At 32.6% G+C, this 24107-nt stretch overlaps 1 protein-coding gene and 1 pseudogene across 1 annotated transcript in view; one reads left to right on the top strand and one right to left on the bottom strand.

The window, feature by feature from the left end:
- Positions 1–463: 463 nt before the first annotated feature.
- Positions 464–6178, top strand: LOC139492480 (heavy metal-binding protein HIP-like; annotated as a pseudogene).
- A 10562-nt stretch (positions 6179–16740) lies between these two features.
- LOC139491442 (relaxin receptor 2-like) overlaps positions 16741–24107 on the bottom strand; it is a 47134-nt gene continuing 39767 nt past the window's right edge. Inside the window, exons 2-3 of the mRNA XM_071279139.1 lie at positions 17593–19223; positions 16741–17411 (exon numbers count right to left, since the gene is read on the bottom strand). Of these exons, the coding sequence (XP_071135240.1) occupies positions 18094–19161 (1068 nt within the window). The 5' untranslated portion in view covers positions 19162–19223 and the 3' untranslated portion in view covers positions 16741–17411; positions 17593–18093. The remainder of the gene's footprint in view (positions 17412–17592; positions 19224–24107) is intronic.

Here is a 24107-nt window from a genome sequence, read left to right as displayed (position 1 = left end):
TGTCCCGAATTTCATTCTCTGTTTGAGAAGCAAAACGCTTTTCCATTTTCAATATGGACGCCGTCAGAGTATATACGCGCGTGCCATCTCCCGGGTAAATGGATAGCAACGTCCGGGTATATGGGTTAGCAACACCCTGGGGCTATGGGTTTTGTAACGACATGTGTTAACCAATCGAAATCCTAGAAATATACTAAGCCAGGGATAATGTCTCATTGGCAATTCTTCCACATCATATTATTGTATCCTCTTCAAAAAATCAAGGACAAAACATTTGTCATACACATCATACATAGAATGAGGTTGACGTTTGACAGTAACACATTTTAAACTTGAATTACGGTCAGGTACATGTATGATTGCATGTGTTAACCATTTTTCAAAAGTATTTATTACATGTAATTAAATGTCACCTTCTGTTTACTTGGCAAACATTCACGATGCCGTCATGCAATTTATTAATTAATAAAAATAAAGTGCGAAATAGGACCATGATCTTCAGGGGTTTCAACAATACAATGTCTATGCACTATCTGTTGCATTTAATCCTGGTGGCCACATGTGTGTTGTATTCCGAGGTGAAAGCAGGAGGTTCATGTCTTCGACTTGGTAAGAATTATACTAAGTAAACTTAGGTTTGAAAGATACAAAAACGAATCTTTTGTAACTTAAGCCATTGGCTTGAATAAAATAAATCTAATTATGTTCTTCGTTTCATTTTATGTCGACGCATTTGCTGAATTAAACGCCATTCCGTAAACAACATGTGCAATTAATTTAATCAACCAAGACCATTGAACTTGTTGAAACTGCCTTAAAAATTATCTACAAGTTCTGAGACAAACTATAAGGGCATGTGTATAAACAATAGTCAACTTCTTATTGAGTTTCGTCGAAAAAAAAGAACATGATTACCAGAAACCATTTGTATAATATTTCGATCATCACAAATGTGTGTATGTAATAATGTATAAATATTGAACGGTATTTTTGTTGTTTATGAATATAATTCTACAGTGTATTGACGATCAATTGTTTTTAGAAAACAAGATATTAGACAACCTATTGGATATGATTGTTGCCATAAAGTCAGGATCACCCAATTCAGGTAATGTTTAAATTAAGTTGGGAGAATTTGTTACAATCATGTTAATTACCTGCAATCTATATATATAGCTAGTACCGACAAAAAATATTTTTTGTTTAGTGATATAAAGTTTGTAATCATAAACTAATTAAGAAGATTTTTTTTTGCCACAAAACTTCAATTTTATATTTTGCTATTTATTTAAAAAGTAAAATCACAAACATACTGAACTTAGAGGAAAATCAATTCGGAAAGTCCATAATCACATGTAGTCCAGCAGCTAAGTCAAATATTTTGGGACAATTGATCACTTTGTGGTAAAAGCATGAAACTTTGCACAGTGTTAGTTATGATGCTTATAAATATTTTTTGATATGGAGCCATAAAAAAAAAATCCACAATGGCCGCCAATTTCAAAATGGCCGCCAACAGTCATAATGCAGAGTCGAAAAATATAGTATAATTTATCATTTGAAAATAAAAACACAAACTTTTGCATATTGCTAGTTTTGAAGATAATTAATCTTTTTCTAAATATGGAACAATCAAAAATAATTCCATAATGGCCGCCATTTCAAAATGGTGGCTAACAGTCATGAGGCAGAGTTAAAAAATATGGTTTAATTTATCATTTGAAAATAAAAGCACACAACACTTTCCATATTGTTAGTTATATTGCTTATTAATCTTTTATGAATATGGAACAATCAAAAATTTTTCCATAATGGCCGACAAATTCAAAATGGCCGCCAACAGTTATGATGCAGAGTCCAAAAAAAAATGGTATACTTGATCGTTTGAAAATAAAAGCACAAAACTTTACATATTGCTTGTTATGATGCTAATTAATCTTTTATGAATATGGAACAATAAAAAATAATTCCATAATGGCTGACAAATTCAAAATGGCCGTCAAAAGTCTTATTATCAGAAACCATAAACATTCTTGTTTTCAAAAATGACACTGGTCCTGCATTGAAGAGAATCTGCTTAGAAGACTTTGATAATCAATTTTAACCTATCAAAAGCAGCTACATTTGTTTCGTACAGATGTTTTCGCATCAAATTAGGAATTTAAAGGAACCTTCCCAAAGTGATGTTAGGAAAATTCTGTAACCCAGTCATTGCTTTCTTTGGTCAGTATGATTCAGTTTGGACCAAACATTTAGGATCGTTTATATTCTCAGTCGACATTAACGATAGCACAGCGCTTCTGATGTATAGATGTACAAAGAAATTATCAAACCGTTGCATAAAAGATCATGAACCTACAGTTTGTGCATATTTGGGAATCATGATCCTCTGTAAGACTAGAAAACGTGATCTACGTGTAGTAGATACTTTCTTCAAACTTGGACTATTTGTCTCCTACCACCGAGTGTTAGAAATTTCTACTTCCATGGCTTATGATCGTTATGTAAAAGACGGTATAGTTAGCCCTACCAATCTACTACAAAAATGTATTTACTTCATCTGCTGTAGACAACATTGATCACAATCCAATCAGTATATCGTCAAAAGATTCATTCGATGGTACAGGTATATCTTTATTCCAACATATTTCAGAAGATGTTCAAGGTGTTGTTCAAACATTTCTCCAATCTGAACCTATGTTGTAATGCCAGTCAAAGAGAGTTTCTCTTTTACCATTACCAGAGAGTTATTCAAATCTTCCACCAGCTGTACTAACTTAAAGATTCAACGAACCAGATATCCCATTTGTTGAAGGAGAACTTTCAATTGATATGTCCTCATTCCCAGCTGCATTAAAAGGGAAACTCAAATGGCTGAAACATCTAGAAGAAAATTCAGGTGTTAAGGCTAAAGTGGGTAAAAATATTTCATGGTCCGCCTATCATGCTGTAGTACTGCCAGATGCGAATAAATTACCAGCAGTGTCTGCCCTTCTACCTCTGTTTCATGAGCAAGCAAAATCTGTTGCAATGATACGACACTCATTAAACAATATTCGTAACGCTGTAAGAAATCTAAATCCATGCCAAACTCCAGTTGTTGCTTTTGACCAACCCCTTTTCACAATAACAAAACAAATATAATGGAACTGGCCTCAGATGTATTGCAAGTATCACTTTGTAATGATGTTCGGCGGCCTACACATAGAAATGGCTGCGTTCAATGCATTTGGAAGTTGGCTTGGAGATAGTGAATGGACAAGTGTTTTAGTAAATGCACAGGTTACATCACCAGGTACAGCTGATTCATTCATAAAGGCTTCTCCTGTTACAACAACACGTACAACACACTATGTTACAGCATACACATTTTACCGTCTATTGTCAAACGCGTACTGCCAGTACAAAGATGTTTTCAGGGATGCTGAGGTTATCTTAGAATTTGAAGAGTGAGGCTATCTTTTTATTATATATTGAAGCTCTCTCAAAGATCATTCCTTGGTCCTTTGCCTTAGATCACACCAACTATTCACGATGGCTGCCAATTCGTCTGCGTAATATGCTTCAGTTGACAAAAAATAATCCCGAAACCCACAAAGCAATCCTTAGCGGCAACCCAAGACCGAGAAGAAATTTTCATGTATGGCTTTTAATCAAGCCGACAAACAAAATAATACGTATGTTAAAGCAGATGGTGGTGCTGTTGGATTGACGAAAAATCAAGGAGCGCTTCATAGATGGATGTTTTCTATAGTTTGGTAAATGAATTTGAAAATGTCACTGAATGCTTTGTATACACTAACGAATCTAAAAAGCTTCATTATGAGCAAATATTATCCTGTCAAGAATCATTCCAAACAAACTGTAGATTGAATAGCTGTGGATAGGTTTTGGTACTAGGAAGAACTTCCGACATAATAGTTCATGCATTGTGCTTTGCCCTAGGGCCATTGAATCGAAAGTTTTCCACTGTGCCATGCCTTTAACGGTTGTGAAACAGTCTTAGCTTTTTCTTGGAAAGGTACAAAAAATCAGCTTGGGACACATGGTCCGTATATATGAGGAGTTTTCAGAAGCATTTCTGCAGGTTATTGAGAATCCGAATGAAGTGGAAATTTTATAATTGTTAAAAGTAGTAGGATGGTATGTTGTGCTTTTGTATGATTGATCTAGTACAAATTATTCGATGAATGAGTTTAGATAGTTATTCACACAGAAGACAAGAACAATTGACAATATCCCTCCAACACGTGATGAACTTCTTCAACATACGAAACGTACAGCTTACCAAGGAAGTGTTATTTGGGGCAATTGTTTAGGTGCAAATCCAAGTATGCCATCACCAGATTTATTCGGTTGGCAAAAACTTGATGGTACTTGGGTACCACTCTTGTCTGTGCTTGCTGCCGCTTCACTGTCATGTCAAGATCTCATCCACTGTAAGAAAGGATATCGAGGAGCATGTAAATGCTTGAAAGCATCATTAAAATGCACAGCATTATGCGACTGCTCAACGGACTGTGAAAGAGAAACTGATTTTGTCACTGTGCTTTATTTTGATTTTCCTGCATTTTGATCATATTGTCATTATATTTTAATCTATGTTTATGTTAAATAGCTACTTGGGAGTTTTTATTTATTTCCTACCTCATTTCTGAAAATAAATTCTCTTTATAGAATTTAATACTACATATGTTGTTTTTTTTTATTTCAGGAAAATTGTTAATTTTTCTAAGGTTACCTGTAACTGTGGAAAATAAAAACTCGTCAAAGACCCCATTTTAAGTTCAATCGACCATTTTTATTTCATAGCTAATGTCACCTGTTACATTAAATAATAACAGGTTTGTATAAATGTGCTTGTATTGAACAAATGATCCATTATTTTTTAATAATTTTTATACCATATTTAAAAAGAAACGTAAAATATTGACATTTCAAACGGCGCCATTTTGAATTTTGCCACCATTTTGGAAATATAATCTATGCACCTATGTATTATTGATACACTGTAGGCCTTTATTTATATCAAATTATCACTTTCACGGATTTGGTAACTTTCTATCACACAATGATGGTGTACACATACGAATACTGTCAAACTTAGATATTTTGACGCACCATTTTGAATTTGGACGCCATTTTGATTATTTCTGTATTATAAGGTTTACAAAAATAATTACTGACATATCTTAATTGTATTTCATTAAGTTTGTGACATCTTCTCAACTCATTAAAATTGGAAGTCTTCATCAAATGAATGATGTTATACTTATGTCGGCCATCTTGAATTTGCCAGCAATATTGGATTTTTTTTTCGTGGCTCCATATCTAAATTTTGTCTATACCCCTTAATCTTTCACTATGCCAAGTTTCATGCTTTTACCATAAAGTGATCAATTATTCTGATATCCGCTGGACTAATGGCAAAATCAAATAACAAAACGCATCAAAAACGAATGGACAAAAACTGTCATATTCCTGACTTGGAACAGGCATTTTCAAATGTAGAAAATGGTGGATAAAACCTGGTTTTATAGCGCTAGCCCTCTCACTTTGATGATAGTCTCATCAAATTTCGTTATATTTACATTGATGCGTAAATTTAAACTACGTTTAATAAATTCAGTTATCTACTATGGTACAATTAAAAGTAATTATCAACAAAACCAGTTGTACAATTTGAGGAAATTGTTTCTACCTTTTTATATTCTATTCAATTATTCAATACATCGTTCAAATTACAGGAGGAAACAGTTTTAGACCCGCCTTTACAGCTACCCTAAATACTCACCCCGTAACAGTTCATTCCTAAGTTCGATAACGTTATTTTGAATCGTGGAAATGGTTACGATTCTAAAACAGGAAAGTTTACTGCGCCAAAGTCTGGCCTCTATCAGTTTTCCTTCACAATAATGTCAAACGGTGGATCCGATTTGCATATGGGTGTGGCAAAAAATGGAAAATACTTAATATCTTTATATGCGACAAAAACTCACGGTGACACTGGAACTGCTAATCCGGTCTTGGAACTAAAAGAAGGCGACACCGTGTATCTGATCCATGGAGCCTCTGCAACGCAGAGCATGGCTGGTCATCACTTTTCGAACATGTCTGGATATTACATAGGGGAATGAAGTGTTGGTTCAATTATTCAAAATAAATATTATGTTACCAGTTTCTTTTTCTGTTTTTTTTTCAATTACAGGTAAATTATACCTATCATATTTACAACGATAGAAGTTAAACGTAGGAATGACATGAATAATTACAATAATCTTCATTTAAATATGATTCTGGATAACAAAAACTCAATATCAAATTTGAATTTTTCAGTTATAGCGAGACAAATGTTACTTCATTAGGAGCGCGATTCTACCAAGTATGTCTCTTCAATGATGCTCGAGTTCAGCAAAATTAAAATTCAGACATTTATGAAAATATTTTTTTTTATTATTACGATATTAATGTGTTAAAAAAAACATGATGCCCAGAAACCCTCTAAATCCTGACTAGTGATAGAAGTGTGTTCGTTCTTAATCTATTCCCTTCCGGCGGTAATTCCATTGCCAAAGTTGGTTGTCCGTTTGTCTGTGGGGGATGTACAAGTACTTGGTCACATCAGAATACGAACGTGAAATCCGATGCCTCATGCAAAGAGATATGCATGTTCTTTCCGTTTAGAACCAAAGATTGAATGATTGATTGTTGGTTACTTAACGTCCAGTGGCAAATATGTCATGCATGTTCAGGACGAAAACAGTTAAACAATAAATACAATAGGTAGGTCTTGTAATAGAGGCCATCTGGGATGATGGTCGGGAAAATTTGAACTGTCACTGGAAAATGAGGGTATATTGGATAGGGACAAAACATTTGCCATGGAGCAGGCCACCTACGGACCCTTCAAAGAGTATTTGCAAGGGTTTTTAACGTGCAATAAGCGTGACACTCTCTTTATCTCTTTACACGAGACATATGAATTAACGTAATGCAAGTTATTGGACAGTAAAAAAATCTATTGGGATCAAGCCTTGTGAAATTTGCATTTACGTAATTTTATATATATAATGTATAATTTGGTGTATATAGGAAACTTGAACTGTTCTGTTCACTACTGTTCTTGTGAAAAACCCTTGGCAAAAGAATTGTATTCATTTTGGACTCTTGTGGAGGGTCTATCCTCTCATTGGCAATCATACCACGTCTTCTTTTTTCAACTTATCAACTTATTATTTTTAAATCGACCTTATTTACATAGTTATGGACGACTATATTTTATGATAGCAAATACAATATGAATATAATAATACTGTGCACTGTAGTACGAATAATCATTTTTTTCTTTTTTTTTAATGGCTTTGTCGTCTTTCTGGGAGTCATTATTATTTATTATCGACTCTTTCAGCTTACTCACAAATAATTTAAAACCAAGTCTTACATTGTAAAAATTTCAAACTTTTTCCTTTTTTAAACATACGCCCAAGCCATAGATAAGGACTTTCATTCGCAAGGTCTTTCATTCATTTTAGCGAGTTGACCTTAGTAATATTGCGGACCATTTGTCTATGTGGTTCCGTGTTTTTTTTTTCTCTCTCTGTTATCATCCTCTCATCTTTCGTGTTTGCAATATGCGAAAACCTTTTAAAGCTTTCGTGCTATACAGTATGTGTTTGCTTATTTTTGATGGTCATACGGTGACCTATAGTTGCTAACGTCTGTTGGTCCCTTTAAATGATTTGTCTGATTGTCTATCACACCACATATTCTTATTTCTATATGCAGTTATATCTTTAATAAAATTGAGAATTGAAACATTTTTTCTGTTTTTTACTTATAAATTGTCTTAGATTTTCTGCCAGGAAACATTACATTCACTCTGTGGTTAACATTTTTAGAATTTTAATAACTTTCTTAAACAAGCCTGGATTGTACCAAGTTTGGACAGAAGCTTGTTTAAGAACAAAAGCTAGTATATAGAAGGAAATTTTGTTAGCATTTTGTACCTGTTTTATCCGTATTTTATGTATAAATGGACTTAGTTTGTCTTCCGGTAACATTACATACAGTCTGCAGTTAAAGTTTTTATGCCCCATTTATGGGCATTATGTTTACTGGTCTGTGCGTCCGTCCGTTCATTTGCCCGTTCATTCGTCAGTTCGTTCGTCCGTTCGTCCGTCCGTCCATCTGTCCCGCTTCAGGTTACAGTTTTTGGTCGAGGTCGTTTTTGATGAAGTTGAAGTTCAATCAACTTGAAACTTAGTAAACAGTCATATTCCCTATGATATCATCTTTCTAATTTTAATTCAAAATTAGAGATTTTACCCCATTTTCACGGTCCACTGGACATAGAAAATGATAGTGCGGATTGGGCATCCATGTACTTGTGGCCACATTCTTGTTAAAACATTTATTAGATTCATAAACTATCCTGGATTTTTACCAAACTTGGACAGAAGCTACTCACAATCTAAATACAATATTGAGTGGAATATCACCCCCCCCCCTCATTTTTGTTGAGCCTGCGATTAACAGTAAAAGTAGGCGAGACGCTGGGTTCCACGCAACCCTTATGCATTGAAACTATTGTATGTGATGGTATAAAAATCATTAAAAACAAATTCCTTTAAAGCTTTGTGAAAAGAAAGTTTAATTTTATGTATCGAAATGTGTAGCAAGTGGTTATTTAAATCCCCAACTGGAAGGCCTCTGATAGACTGAGTGAGCATAAAATCATCGCCAATGACCAACAAGTTATAGGTAAATTTTTCAGTTCAATAAATAACAAACGTTTTACAGTCGACCACACTGTTATGAATTTGATTCTAATCTCTCTGGTAAGTTTTGTATGGTTTATGGTTCTGGAAGGTGATCTTTTTTACTACATGTAAACTAGTAGATAATGAGTACATTTTAGTGTCATTAGGTTCAGTGCATACAATATATGGGAACAATGATGAAAACATTTGATACGAAAATTGTCTTTATTTTTTTTAGGAAAAATATGGTATAAATGAATTGATTCTGGATCTTTTGATTTTTCTGGTGTTGATTTTTTTCAAGATATGTTAGGTTTTTGATTATCAGTACTAGTGCAAATTGATATCCTTTTCAAACTTAAATGACCTTCATAAATGACTTTTAAATATATATTTGACAGACTAGAGTGCCTATCAAGGATTTGAACAACTCAATATAGACATTATACTCTGTTATGATTAATAAACAGACACAATTAAGTGCAGTTATCAGATAATAAATAAAGTCCTTGAACTTAATAGACAATTTAAAAGCTCAACTTCTCATTTTGTCTAAATCAATTGTGTATACTTGAGCTGCTTCATAGGTTAATTATATTTAAGCTTGAATCAGACATGAAATAGTTTTAAACTATTTTTATTATGTGCAGTCCAATTATTTAACACATTCATCACGATTACAAACCTAGATTACGTGTGAATAATCATATGCGCAGTTTGATTTAAAATTAGCACAAAATTTACAATAAATCTTATAAACTAATCTACGCTAAATGTTTTAAAAACAAACATACATTTCCTCATTTTATTATTAGAGTCGACGGCGATTGATACCAAATCTGACATAGACATTGTTCTCTAAAGACGATTTTCAATATATTTTTTGCCTGTTTGCCTAGTATCTTGTAAAATTTTAATACATTAAGATACACAGTCATTTTAAGCATCGAAACTGATAAACGTGGGAATATCTACAAGAAAGTCAATATACTTAAATCGTTTGTGAGATATTTATTAGTGTTAGGGTTGGTAATTGGTTTTTTACAATTTTATGCGTTTTTGCCTATCCTTTTGAAAGCCATTTATAGCAGTACATGTAATAACATTAACGGTACCAATTTTCCTGCACCAGATGCGCATTTTGACAATACATGTCTCTTTAGTGATGCTCGTGGCCAAAATATTTGAAATCCGCAACTTATATAAAAGAGGAAGAGCTATTATCCAAAAGGTCCAAAAAGGATAGACCAATCCGTGAAAGGAATAACAGCATTGCATGAGGGAGATACATTCCTTAATTTATAATAATTTCTAACATTTTGTAACAGCAAATTTTAACACAAAAACATCCTCATGCCAGTACCGAAGTACTGGCTACTGGGCTTGTGATACCCTCAGGAACTAACAGTTCACCAGCAGAGGCATCGACCCAGTGGTATTTATAACATTAACGGTACCAATTTTCCTGCACCAGATGCACATTTCGACAATACATGTAAAAGATGGTAAAAAAGCAAACACGATCAGCAAGAACAGGTACATGTACTAGGATTAGATGTATTGCCCTTGAATAACGATTTGTATTTAACACTTTTGTTTTGTTTTTGGTCAACACTATATAAGATCGAGAAAATCAGTAAAGAGTAAAATTAACAGTCATGAATTATATAATTTACAATGATTGGTCATTGTTAAAAATATTAATGCACATTTATCTAAATGAGCGAAACATGCCCATTAGAGCCCCTTGGATTTTTTTTGCCCCAGCTATAGGCATTATATTATCTGGTCTGTGCGTCCGTTCATCAGTCCGTTCGTTCGTCCGTCTGTCCTGCTTCAGATTAAAGTTTTAGGTCAAGGTTGTTTTTGATGTAGTTTAAGTCCAATCAACTATAAACTTAGTACACATGTTCCCTATGATTATGATCTTTCTAGCAGTAATCCCAAATTAGAGTTGTTACCCCATGTTCACGGTCCACTGAATATAGAAAGTGATAGTGCGGATGGGGCATCCGTTTACTAGGGACAAATTCTTGTTTTGATAATTTTCTACACTGCTAGTGCAAAACTATTTGAAAGAAAAATTTACTGTCACTCGACTTTAAATCAAATTGTCAATTTTATGTTTGTCATCAACAACACAAAAGTGAGAAAAATTGTCATTTTATTGAATTTGTTATTTTATAAATTGTTGTTAATAAAACAAGGGATTTCCTTAAAAAAACATTGGTGAAAATGAGAAAGTTTCAGCCAGTAGTACTCTTTGAAATGCGTTCAAAAGATGTTGATTTTTGATATTTTGCACTACATTCTATAATTTAATTTGTAAGTCAACAAATTGATGCATCATAATACCGTTAGGTACTAGAATAAAATAAGGTTTATTCAGTTCAAATACTTAAATTAAAGATTCAGTATTAATTCAGTTATTAGTGCAAGCATAAAGGTTGGTATACCTGTTAAACTTGTTTTACACTTGTCATTTTTGGAGCCTTTTATAGCTTTCTGTTCGTTGTGATCCAACGTTCCATGTTGAAGACCGCAGACCTATAAAGGCTTACTTTTACAAAATGTGATTAATAAAGGCAACAGTAGTATACCGCTGTTCAAAACTCATAAATCCATGGACAAAAAACAAAATCGGGGTAACAAACCAAAACCGAGCGAAACGCATTAAATATAAGAGGAGAACAACGACACAACACCGAAACGCAACACACACAGAAACAGACCAATCATCAGACAAAACACCACGAGAATAACAAATGTAACATGAAAACCAAATACATGAATTTGGGATAGACAAGTACCGTGCCACGTCTTATCTCAATATCTCAAAAATAAGAGAAAACACAAACGACTCAACGTTAAAATGCAACACAAAGAGAAACGAACAATATTATAACAATGACCATCTTCCTGACTTGGTACAGGACACTTTTAAAGGGGAATAATAAGCTTTTTCTACCTCAGGAATATATGACCTTAGCTGTATTTGGCAAAACTTAAATGAATTTTTGGTCCTTAATGCACTTCAACTTTGTACTTTTTTTTTGTCTTTTTAACTGTTTTAAGTCGTTTGTAGACACCGGCGTCGTAGCTTTGCTTTTGCGCCAACTGGCATTTCATTTGCGCCACAAACCAGATTTCATTTGCGCCAATATAACAGGTAAATAGTATATAAATAGGATTTGTTTGTGGTTTTTTTTTTCTTCAAAAAAGACTTTCAATAATCATGAAAGGCAGTTTTTGTATTCATTATTATAAAACATAAAACATAAAAAATAAACATAAAAGAAAGCACTATATACTGGGGTAAAACTTGTAACGACGGTACTGGTGTATTCGGGTCTGGAAATTTCGCATCTCATGTGCATAGATTGTCTGTGGTTGTCTTTCTTTTCCGTCTTTCTCTTTTTAATATATACCAGCTTTGATAATTGTTTGGTATGACTATAAATTTTCACTCCTGTTCTCGTACCATGAGCAACACAATTTATTTAGATATTTTGTAAAAAATATTTCCGTTCTTCATTACTGTACTCATACCACATCTTCTTATAGATATAGTAAATACTATATATGTCTAAACCTTACTGACTCTCAGTTTTGTATCATAAATGAGTATGAATTCACTCAATTATCCAGGGTGGATACTGTAGAAATTAAACTTTGAGAGCAATGATTATTGAACTTTTCCGTTATATCTTACCTGTAATACCTGTAAAATGGCGCAAATGAAGTTTTTATTTTTTGGCGCAAATGTAATATAACCTAGTGGCGCAAATGAAAGATTTGATTTTTCAAAAATTGGCGCAAATGCAATGTGCCCACCGGCGTAAATACAAAATTGCAATCCTTGTATCTATGATGAGTTTTTTATGACTTGTTATAAAAAAAGGCAAAACTGAAAATAAAATTGAGAATGGAAATGGGGAATATGTCAAACAGACAACAACCCGACCAAAGAGCAGAAACTTGTTCTAAAGAAATATAATCCAATGTTTCATAGGTTAATATTTATTAATCCGACATTTTTCTGTAATCCCCTTTTTTAATGTGATTTGTATTGTTTGGAGGATACCATGGGCTCTGTCCTTATTGTAATTTTATCGTTAGGATCTAGACTCTTCACATATTGCGTTCTGTGCTTCTTTGGGTAATAGTTTAAGGTTCTGGGCTTAACTGTTAAAACACCTCGCTCCACTTATAGGGTTAAAGGTTCCAATGATAGGATAATCATCTCCGAACGTGTAGATCTCAGTACAAGCTACGTAGGCTCCGGCTTCTTCGTAACAGCGTTCGAGTATTATAACACTTCATCAAAGATTAGTTTTTAATTGTCTACTATTATTGTAAGTTTCTCTGCATGGTCATCTTCGAACTGGCATGGACTTTCGTGTTTGTTTACTTGTCTATGGAACTTTTAGAATTAACAATCGCCAGACAATAAATATAATAATGTTAGATATATATGTTTTTCAATTGTTGTTTTGTAAATACAAATATCTTTTTTATTGGTTTTCTGACTTTAAATGTTTAGCCGTCTGTCATGTTGTCTATCGCTTGCTATGTGGTATAAAATTGGGTTTGGCTCATTGGTGAAGGCGGTACGACGACCTATAATTATAGCAGTTCTTTTAACATTTACATCAATTGGTCTCCCTTATACATGTATTAATTGTCTAATTGAGAACCATACCACGTCTGTTTTTTAAGGGTTTTTTTTGTAAAGAAAGTTGTTATTTGGTTATCATGGTACAGTCAATGTCTTATTCGTTCGGGGATAGACATAACATATCTACAAATAAACTATTTGTTGCGTTAGCCTTTTTTGAATAGAATAAAGCATAAAAAGATTGTTTTTAAAGTGACTGATTGAATTAATGTCATTTGAAAATGTATAATTCTCAAGATATCGTTTTTTATTTTATTCCCTGAACCTCAAGAAAAATTTACTTGAGTGAAATAATGTATAGCAAAACAACAAAAAACTTCACAAAATTTCTTTAAATAGTAAAGATGTCTCATATTTCTTAAGTTTATTAAGTATAAATTGACTATTTTATGCATTTAACACGTATTGAGTAGTTTTATTTTAATAGAAAATTTGTTGTTTGTAATATGAACTGTTTCTCTAAATTTAAATGCAAAGGGATGGTACTAGTATTTTTTAAAAGAATTAATTATTATGTACGGTTTGATTTTTGACAGCTTCCTGATAAAACATCATTTTTTGTATTTATTTCAACTCGTTTAGCGCATTTGTTCAATCTTATTTTAGGGTCAGTTGGATTACAACGGTTGTATTTTGTATTTCTAATTTGTTTGTTAAAGAACTGCTCTGAATTTGCGAAAACTGTTACGTGAAAACTTTTAGCTATTTAATTGAATGTGTATACTTCTTTTACATAAACATGATAAATATGAGCTGTTTTTGACAATACAATGCACATGTATCGGGTACTAGCATCATTCAGGCATGTTAAATTATTGAAATCGTCACAATGTTAGCATTTGAGGTAATTTTTAGACGGTTTCCGTCTTAAATGGAAGTGTCCGCATTTGTGTTCATTCTTCATGTTCTTAATATTTAAATGTAAGTTGCATTTGATAATACAACATAACATATATAAAGGTTGATGATGAATACGGAGGCGGCCACTTTCAATTTTGACCCAAAAAAAAACATAGGAAAAGCGACCTATTATGGCATTATATTTGATATCTTTCATATAAACTAATTGACTCTAATGAAGTAAATAAAGGCAACAGTAGTATACCGCTGTTCAAAACTCATAAATCCATGGACAAAAAACAAAATCGGGATAACAAACCAAAACCGAGGGAAACGCATTAAATATAAGAGGAGAACAACGACATAACACTAAAATGTAACACATATAGACAAAATCCCACGAGAATAACAAATATAACATATATATATAACATCAAAACCAAATACATGAATTTGGGATAGACAAGTACCGTGACACGTCTTATCGCAATGTGAATTTACACTAAAAAATAAGAGAAAACAAACGACACAACGTTATAATGCAACACACACAGAAACGAACTATAACATAACAATGACCATATTCCTGACTTGGTACAGGGCATTTTTAAAGGAAAAAATGGTGGGTTGAACCTGGTTTTGTGGCATGCCAAACCTCGCACTTATATGGCCATGTGAAATATAACATCAAAATGACAACACAGGACTACAATATAAATAAATTGGAGAACACAATTGACAAAGAATCACACGAACAACAGCCAACAAAAGGCAACAAGTTCAAAATTTTAATACGCCGGAAGTGTATTTTGTCCACACAAGACCTATGTGTGACGCACAGATACAAAAGTTTGAAAGCCGAAACGAGTACAAAGTTGAACAGCATCGAGGACCAAAAGATCAAAAAGGTTGTGCCAAAAACGGCAAGGGTTTTCTGTTAAGTTACCAGAAAATCCCTATAATTTAGAGTAATTTATACTTTTGCAAACAGTAAATTTAATAAAATGAATATTCAAAAGATGTACATGATAAAGCTGAAGTATTAACTAATTACAGGAAACAACTGAAATACATTTACATAACCAGACATTTGAAACACAAAAGTAGACACATCCGAATACGTTTAAACCTCTACGCCAAGTGACGTCCTATAAAGTAGATACTGTTTAAAAAGTGTCTAACATCTTTCATCAGATGAACCTGAAGTTGTAAGCCAAACGTGGCCCTTACCGGACCAACTCCTTTTAAAACTTTTTTCATTTTAAGCTAGACCACACGTTGCAGTAGCTGTATTTGAAGGAATGTTGTTTAAGACCTATGTTTGTCAATACTGTCAAAATTGAGAAATCAGGATTAGAGAGGATTGAAATAGGACTTGTAACGTTTCTGTTGGCACATTGTATGTATTTACGTGTTTTCTAAAATTAAATGACATATAGCTTCCTGATAAAAAAAATAAAAAAAAACACTTTGAAACATTCACACGACGAGTGTGACGTAACAGCAGGTACTTCTTATAGTTATTAGGCACATGAGTTCAACCCAGTTTTTATTGCATGAAATACTGCAGTCTTAGTTTTCTATATAAAGGTTATTATTTGGTTATTTTTTATTCGAATTTGCCATAATTAAATGTATTGGTTATGGTTTTGCCTTGTTATATTGGATTTTTTACCCCTCTCTTTTACCAAATTGCAACATCACGGATTAGCGAGATTAAAACGACTTACCTTCCAATTAATTGATCATTTGCAGTCTTTTAAACCAAATGTAGTGTCCGTCACATCAGACCACGTGGTTTACGTGGCTGTAAAACATGGCTATCATTTTTCACGCAATACCTTTCCTTTTCGGAGTTATATAATGATTGTTACTATAACCAAAAGTTGCATGTTAATACTATGCCTTGCAGACTAGATGGTTTTTGTCTTTCGTGAGAGATGATGTTACATCTAATTAAAAATACAATGAAGTAATGCTAGTTAAGAACTATGATCTGATATTAGCAGTTATGATATTGCTTTCGGTATCTGCACGATTCAGTCTATAGCCGTTCAGTCTGGGTTTTTTTTTTTTTTGGTTTGATTGAGTCGTTGCGTTGTACATCCATCACCTTTAATCAAAGCGTAGACATTTTGGTAAAGGCACCGTACTGCCTTGACGATGAACAAAACCCATACAGCGTTGTAAGATTGCTTAGCCACAAAATAATAAACAACAAATATTAAATAATTCACACAAGAAAACGGTGGGGCTGATTTTTTGATTTATAGACAAAATAACAAACGTGAACACTTATTAACAGGCACCTGATTTGGGGCTGGGACATGCACAATGTGGCGAGATCTAACCTAAGACAGTGGTTTTAACTTTAACATCACATATTTAGTTGAAAAGGGCTCATTTTGGAAAATGCATTTCGGAAAATGTAAAACCATCATGAACCAACACAAAACAAAATTATTCCTTTTATACGTTTTTTTTAATATTGTTTTAAGAATTTGAATAATGAACACAGACATATATATTAAAACATGTTTGAATATGAAATGTGACATATATTAGCAACCACAACTTAAATGGTTTATTTCAATAAAATGCAGTCTTTCTTATACATTGTTATAAACGAATTTGCAATTAGCGAAACGAAATAACATAAACCATTGAAAAGAACTCTTGATATTTTCAATATTCTTCCACAGATTAAATAGATCAGACGAAAATAATACGAAGACAATGAAAATAGATATAACAAATGATAAAATTATATTTCAGTCAATCAATTCAGATTATTTCAATGATGGTTTATTTCATTAGGAGCGCGTCATGGAACCTTACATCTTTTTTATATAATGTAAAAACATTTCAAAGTTACAAACTTGCTGGTGAAACTCTTGATGCTGTTATAATTTAAGTGCAGTTTAATATAGTTTGAAGTAATACAATACTTTGTTATTTATGATTATTAGTATACTGTTATTTGAAAAATACTGAATGCGTTTAGAGACCATTTAGTCTGAATGGAAATATAGCATTGACAATTTTCAAATGTTAAACATTATGAACACAATAAATATTGATACAAGTTTTACAAATATAAATTTTGCAATCTGTTAAATCAAACAAACATATAACTGAATTCGCCGTTTCAGAATCTAATGCATCCTGGGTAATATTTTCAAAAGTGTACACCACAACGTCCTGATTGGTTAAAAATGTAATAAACAATGGAAATTTAACCAATGACGTGGCGCTATTTTCACTTTGGGGTACGAACAATGAAATTACCAATGATGCTTTAGATTCTGAAACGGCCAATTATGATGCCCTCTAACTCATCACAATAATGTTATGGATATTACAATCTGATCATTAATTCATGAAACTGAGTTTATCTTAAGGCAACGTTCTTTGAACATTATATAAGTTGCTTTGTTTTTGTGCCATTCTTGCAAGATGATGTTGCTTTCAAAAATTTGTCATTTGTCATGACAGATTATTTTACAACATTTTTCTATTGAGTGGGTAAATGTCATCAGAAACGTAATATGTCCAAATCATCTAAACCATGCTTCGCACACGCACATAGGAAATTGAAATCAACTTGACATGACAAGTGGGCTTAATCTTTAATATAGTAACAAATACTGTAATCCTTTGAATCCATAGGACCTTTTCACTACAATAAAACACGAGACTATCGTCGGACATTATATTTCCTGTGTAATTCGTTAAATTGAAGTCGAACGCCTCGTGTTCGTTCCCAACCGGAAATCTTAATCTCCAAATGGTTTAAACGTTTATGTTGATACGCATTTACAACAAGGTTTGTTCTTGAGACTGACTGTTGGTAACCAAAGTTCGTGTTATATTTATAGTTTGCTTTGCTTTTGTAATGAGCTCCTTAAAATGATATCTGAACGACCTAGAGACAATCATATAGACCAATGGTTTGATGGCAAAGTAAGTGTAAAATATATATTGGATGAAATTTTCGATGATTATATCCTTGAAATTGTAAGTTGGAGTTTTATCATGTGTCATCCGGAATAAAACAAGTATCTTCGAGATACATCCCGGACCAACAAATATATGAAAACAAATAGAATATGCAAAGATCACTTTGAAATAGTCCCTGCAAAGATATGATCTTCCAATACTCTTCGTAACAACAGTCTTCAGGATAAAATTGATAATTGTAAGAATTTGAAAAAATATTAACAAGAAAAATGGCAAAAGGAGAAGAACAACCATATCCAAAATATTTAAGATGCTCATGGCTGCTTCCGTTTCCGGGAGAATTGTACAGAATTTGACTCCATTTACACTTACAACTCCGTTTGTCCAAGTCTTATAGATGTATATAGTAAACGTAAATATCGAAAGAGAAATTACTAATGTTCTTGCTTTGCCAACATTGTTACACGTATGTGTCAAACAATGATTTTTAGGACATATCATTATGATGAAACATGTAGCAATCATATGCCAAAATGACAAAAATGGAAAGAAATGGCTCATGAATATAACCATTTGACATAATCCGGGAACTCTATATATTTCAATACCCTGATCCTTAATCCAAATAAAAAGTAAAGCAACTAAAAATCCAATGTCGCAAATTGCAATGGCCGCTACAATATGTGAGTGAAATCTCTTTCGCAATCGTGTTTTCAACAAAACCAGAGTAATGAACAGGTTTAAAATTGTCCCGAGACAGATGATAAATGGAACATAATATATGTATAAATCATGTGCAATGGTAAGCAATGGTAGAATGGAATCGTCATATGCTTCATTGTCGTCTGCTAATGTGAAATTCCCGCTCATTCTTCTGCGTTCATATTCTCGTAGTTCTGCTAAGGAAACCCACAACGGCGTCATTGTTAATTACAACATGAACGTTGCTGTTTTCTTCTGTGCAGTTTATCAAGTTCTTTTCATTTCTAAAAAAAAGTAATAAAACTGTTACACATATTCTAATGCAATTGTTTTTGTTTCAACTGTTGGTTACATTTATAGGATTTTTTTAATGTATTTAAATGCAACATGATATATATGGTCGTGGTACTGTCCTTTTTAAAGGTGAGCTGACAATATTTTTTGCAGGATATTCTAATAATATTACACGAATAACACTAACGTGGTATTATTATAGTTTATGAGATTAGACATAGTACTTTCTTTATAGAGCGAAAAATTTGTCATTAATCCTGCCTGTTCACGCAAACCTTCAATGTAATCATGAATGGATAAGTAAACCAAAGCCGCAGGGAATATAGACGCTTAAGTGAATTCATTCCTGCAAATATATTTTTTTGGTAAAGTGAATAATTTTAATTATATACTATAATCATTGATAATATCGTAAAAGATTGAATGGATATATCGACCAAATATGAAACAATAACTTACTATACCAATACAGACTTTTGTTGTATGTTTATACAAACCGAAATCACTACTAGACGAGGGGTTGGCACGTTCAAATTAACAAAATTGAATTTCAAAGAACCAATGCACCAAATTGATTTTAAAGGATTTAGTTTAACATTTAAACATGTTCAAGGAATGTATTACTTGACAGGAACAATTTTTAAATGTAGGACAAAATCGGCTTACAACACGACATTTGTTAAAAAAATAGTACCAAGCATGTGACAAAATGACGGGTATGAAACAGAGTTATTCATAGGCGGATCCAGGGGGGCCTGTGAGGCCCTTTTCCCCCCCCTTTCGTGGGAAACATTTGGTTGATTATATAGGGAATCATTGAAGCATGACTGGAGCGCCCCCGCCCCCTTTAGGACAGTCAGCGGGGTCCCCCCTTAGGAAAAGTTCTGGATCCGCCACTGGTATCGCAATTGCAGATGGAATGGTGGATAGTTACTGTTTGTTCAACGTTCAGTGGCAAGTATATCATGCATATTGCATAAGACCAAACTAAGTTGGCCAGACGACAAAAGCAAAATTTTGAGAAAATTCGTTGTTCAAAATATATTTCCAAGTGTTATTTTAGGAATGGAAAGTATATTTTACTATTAGTTATTGAATAAATTAAAAAAAAAGATCAAAACCGGTATAAAAAAATAAACCCGGTGAATGACACTCCTTGTTGTTGAAATTTGGTTTGGCTGACCTTAATTTATATTACGTTTTAAAACATTTATTTAAATTAAATATACAAAAATTTTTAATTTTTTTTGGGGGGAGGGGGTGTCATTGACCCTAAAAAAAATTACAACAATATAGGCTTATAGTATTTTGAAGCTTTTTTGAAGCATTCAAATATAATGAAACGTAATATTTTTTACGAATAAATAGAAAAAGCAAGTCTACTCAAAAATTATTGATATTTCAAAGAAAAATGTATAGTATGTTCATGGTTAACTTAAACCAGAATACGTATAGATGTCTCTGTTTATAACAGTCAAAAATCACTTCTAGAATTATAAATCATCGTTTTACCATTCATGCAATAATATTTTGTCGAAAGTGATCGAGATGCCTTTATTAGGTAATTCAAATTCTCGGACACTTATTTTTTTTCCAGAACACGTTATAGGTAATATCGGAGCCATATCATATATGTATTATATCTGGGACTATAATACTGAGTACTAAGAATATAATCTTTCAAAAAACAAATTAAAGTTTCAACCTTTAAAACTTGTATGTCAGATAATTGGACCACATGACAAGAAATTCTACAATAAACATTGGTCACGCACGACAGATTCCGATGTAAGACACGTGCAGTTACAATGTCTAGTTTTCACGCATCAGCGCACACAGGTTTGTTGAATAGGCCAGTTGATTGGAGGAAAGTTACCAAAAACCGCGCCTACCTTAAACTAATACCCAATCAAACGCCTTTGACAGAAACATAAATAATACATGGATAAGATTACAGAGATTTGGTTGCGTATTCAATATTTGAAAAAGTTTAGACTCTTAATTCAAACTTAGAAGTATAGAATATGCCCGTTATGCAAGTTTCGCAATTTTACAATAAAATTTTATACATAATTTCACCTACCTAGTGAGAAAAAATACAAATTAAAAAAAAAATGCAAATATTTAAACTACATGTATTTCGAATTGTTCTCTATAGTAGTCTCAGTCTATTCGGTATAAAAAAATCACCAGCAATTACAAAATTAAATATTTCTTTCACCTGTATCCAATCAGAAAAATAAATCATTTTAGTCTTTGATCTAGATGCAAAATACGACAATGCTCCTTGCAGTTAAAACAGTTGTGACACAAACAACATTGGTGACGAGTACCATTACATTATGAATTGTAGAACATTTAAACTATAGAAAGAAGGAAATCTTTACGGAACTAATGTTAGTCAAACCCTAATATTTTTAAAGATAATCAACAGTTTAACTCATCAAATATTGTAATATTAGAAAAACTATGTAAAAGTTATAAATGTGAAAGTCAGTCGTCCAAGTTAATCTAATTGTATCGTTTACACATGCATGTAATAATTTTAACTTATAGTTATGTTTATGTATGTTCCCGATAACTAGTAATTGAAGATTTATGAAAAATAAAGTATTCGTATTCCTTTAAACCATAAATTACACGAAGTACAAGTGAATATATCACAAAGTATATATTTAATCCTCATCCGTCCTTGTAAATGCAAAACACTAGATTCTCTTTGGTATTTACCTGAGAGATCGTAAAAGACAAACCTAACAAGACTTTCAATGGTGTTTGCCAAAGATGAATTGAAATAAAAGATTGTTGTGTAGACGAGTAACAACATTGCATTATTATGATTAGGAAACATGACCAAATTAAAGAAATAAACTTTAAAAAAGTAAGTGCACATCTTTCTAGTGGCGAAAACCACGCATATAGAGTTACGTCGACGAAAAAGAATAAGTACATTAGTCATAATTGTGGTGTCAATTTCATGAAATTATAGGATTATAATTAGAAAACACGATTCGTGATTCCCCATGTATATAGATTAAAACAGATTTATAATTTTTATTTTGAAATTAAATTCTGAAATACAAAGGAATGGCTCTGATACTTGACGGTTCAGCGAACACTATTACATTAAATACACGATGTTATTGATCGAAAACAAAGGTGAGAGATTCAAATTGTAAAATCAGCCGATGGACGGTAGAATTTCTATCAATCATTCAACGATAATAAAAGACTTTTGAATGTAAAAGTATGATAGAAATACTTTAAATTTATTGAAATCACATTTTTTTTATCAAATGGAATGCTTGTTAAACTGTTCGTCATGGTTACTAGTAACTGTCAGTCCTTTGCGATATTTCATAGCTCTTTTCAAAAATAATGTTCCCATGGAAAAATATCTCTTCCCATGGGAAGAATTAATGTTCCCATGGGAAAAAGGGAAGAAAAATTAGTTCCCTTGGGAACAAAAAATCGCTTGTGAAATTTAGAATTTCCCATGGGAAGAAACTATCTACTAATGTTCCCATGGGAAATTGTAGTTCCGATGGGAACTTTTACTTTTCCCATGGGAACTTCGAATATTCCCATGGGATTTTTAAAATTTTAGTCAACTGTGGTGACAACAGTGACAACGGTGACATGTTGGGACATATGGGGATTTTTTTTTTTTTTATCTATCACTTAAGCAAAAAATATTTTTGATATCTTGTAAACCGACAAAGTCGGATTTGCCAATTCTGGAATGGCAAATTTGACCCGCACAGTGTTATACTTGGCCCAGAAACACTCCCAAAGCGGCAGTTTGTTCACTCATACCTGATTCCAAACACCCAAGATTGCCTTTGGTATAAAATCTGATAAACCGCACAGTTCCTCTCCCTACCGACACTAACATCCCTTTGGAAATAGACTATGCTGTTTAATGATACAACCCAACATGATCAATATATGTTTTAAAAATGATGGTATTTCTGATGTCTCGTGTAGGGATAAATCAAAAAAATATGTGTGTGTTTTTCGGTTTAATTTTTAATTTTACTCGCTATTCAAAACAACACCCCCTTTTCAAGTTAATAAATCAAGATGTCACCCGTTATTCAATTTGACAGACCTACCCTGATATTGCATGAACTATTGCTACTGAGGTAACGATTATGTTAACAATAAACCAATCAATGTACCCTGTTTTCCGCTATCTGTCGTAGTGCATTTTTTAAAAAAAATAATATTAAGTGGCCTCATAAAGTAAAATGTTATATATTCATAAATTCTGCTGAGAAAATATGCAACATAAAACATGACCTTGATACAAATAACCAATTACTATCCTTCTTTGAGGTTGTTTGGCTATTATCTACATATACTAAAAAGACCAACATTATTAGGGGAATGGCACTAAATTAATATTTTTATAGTTTATTAGATAAGGTCAATTACTTCTATAGAACAGAATAATTTTTGTGATTGCTGTTTGTTAAAACCTACAATACATTTATGAATGAATTAGAAACTCGTATTACCAGTAGAAATTGACACTTTAGCGTATCTATAACTACAAACACAACTTTGTTTTGTAAAGGGAATAACCTGTGAAACCTGAAACAACTTGTAATAAGATAAAATGGATGTTAACTTTGGTACAAACATGATTTATAACAAACCTTTCTGTAGATATAAAAAAAACAATTTATAAATTGCATACTTCCGAAGCGCTTGTTTCCATATTAACCTTATTCAGACACATTCATTGTTTAATATTTGAAAGCACAAAGTATATAGGAAGGGAAACAATTTAAGGGCTAAAACTGTTAAACGTTTATATATAAAACACTTTATTTATTATACATTTTAAATTAAAAAAGTCAACACCATGG

Source organism: Mytilus edulis, chromosome 10 (assembly GCF_963676685.1).
Source record: "Mytilus edulis chromosome 10, xbMytEdul2.2, whole genome shotgun sequence".
Lineage (NCBI taxonomy): Eukaryota > Metazoa > Mollusca > Bivalvia > Mytilida > Mytilidae > Mytilus > Mytilus edulis.
This window is presented reverse-complemented; position numbering and strand designations above follow the sequence as displayed.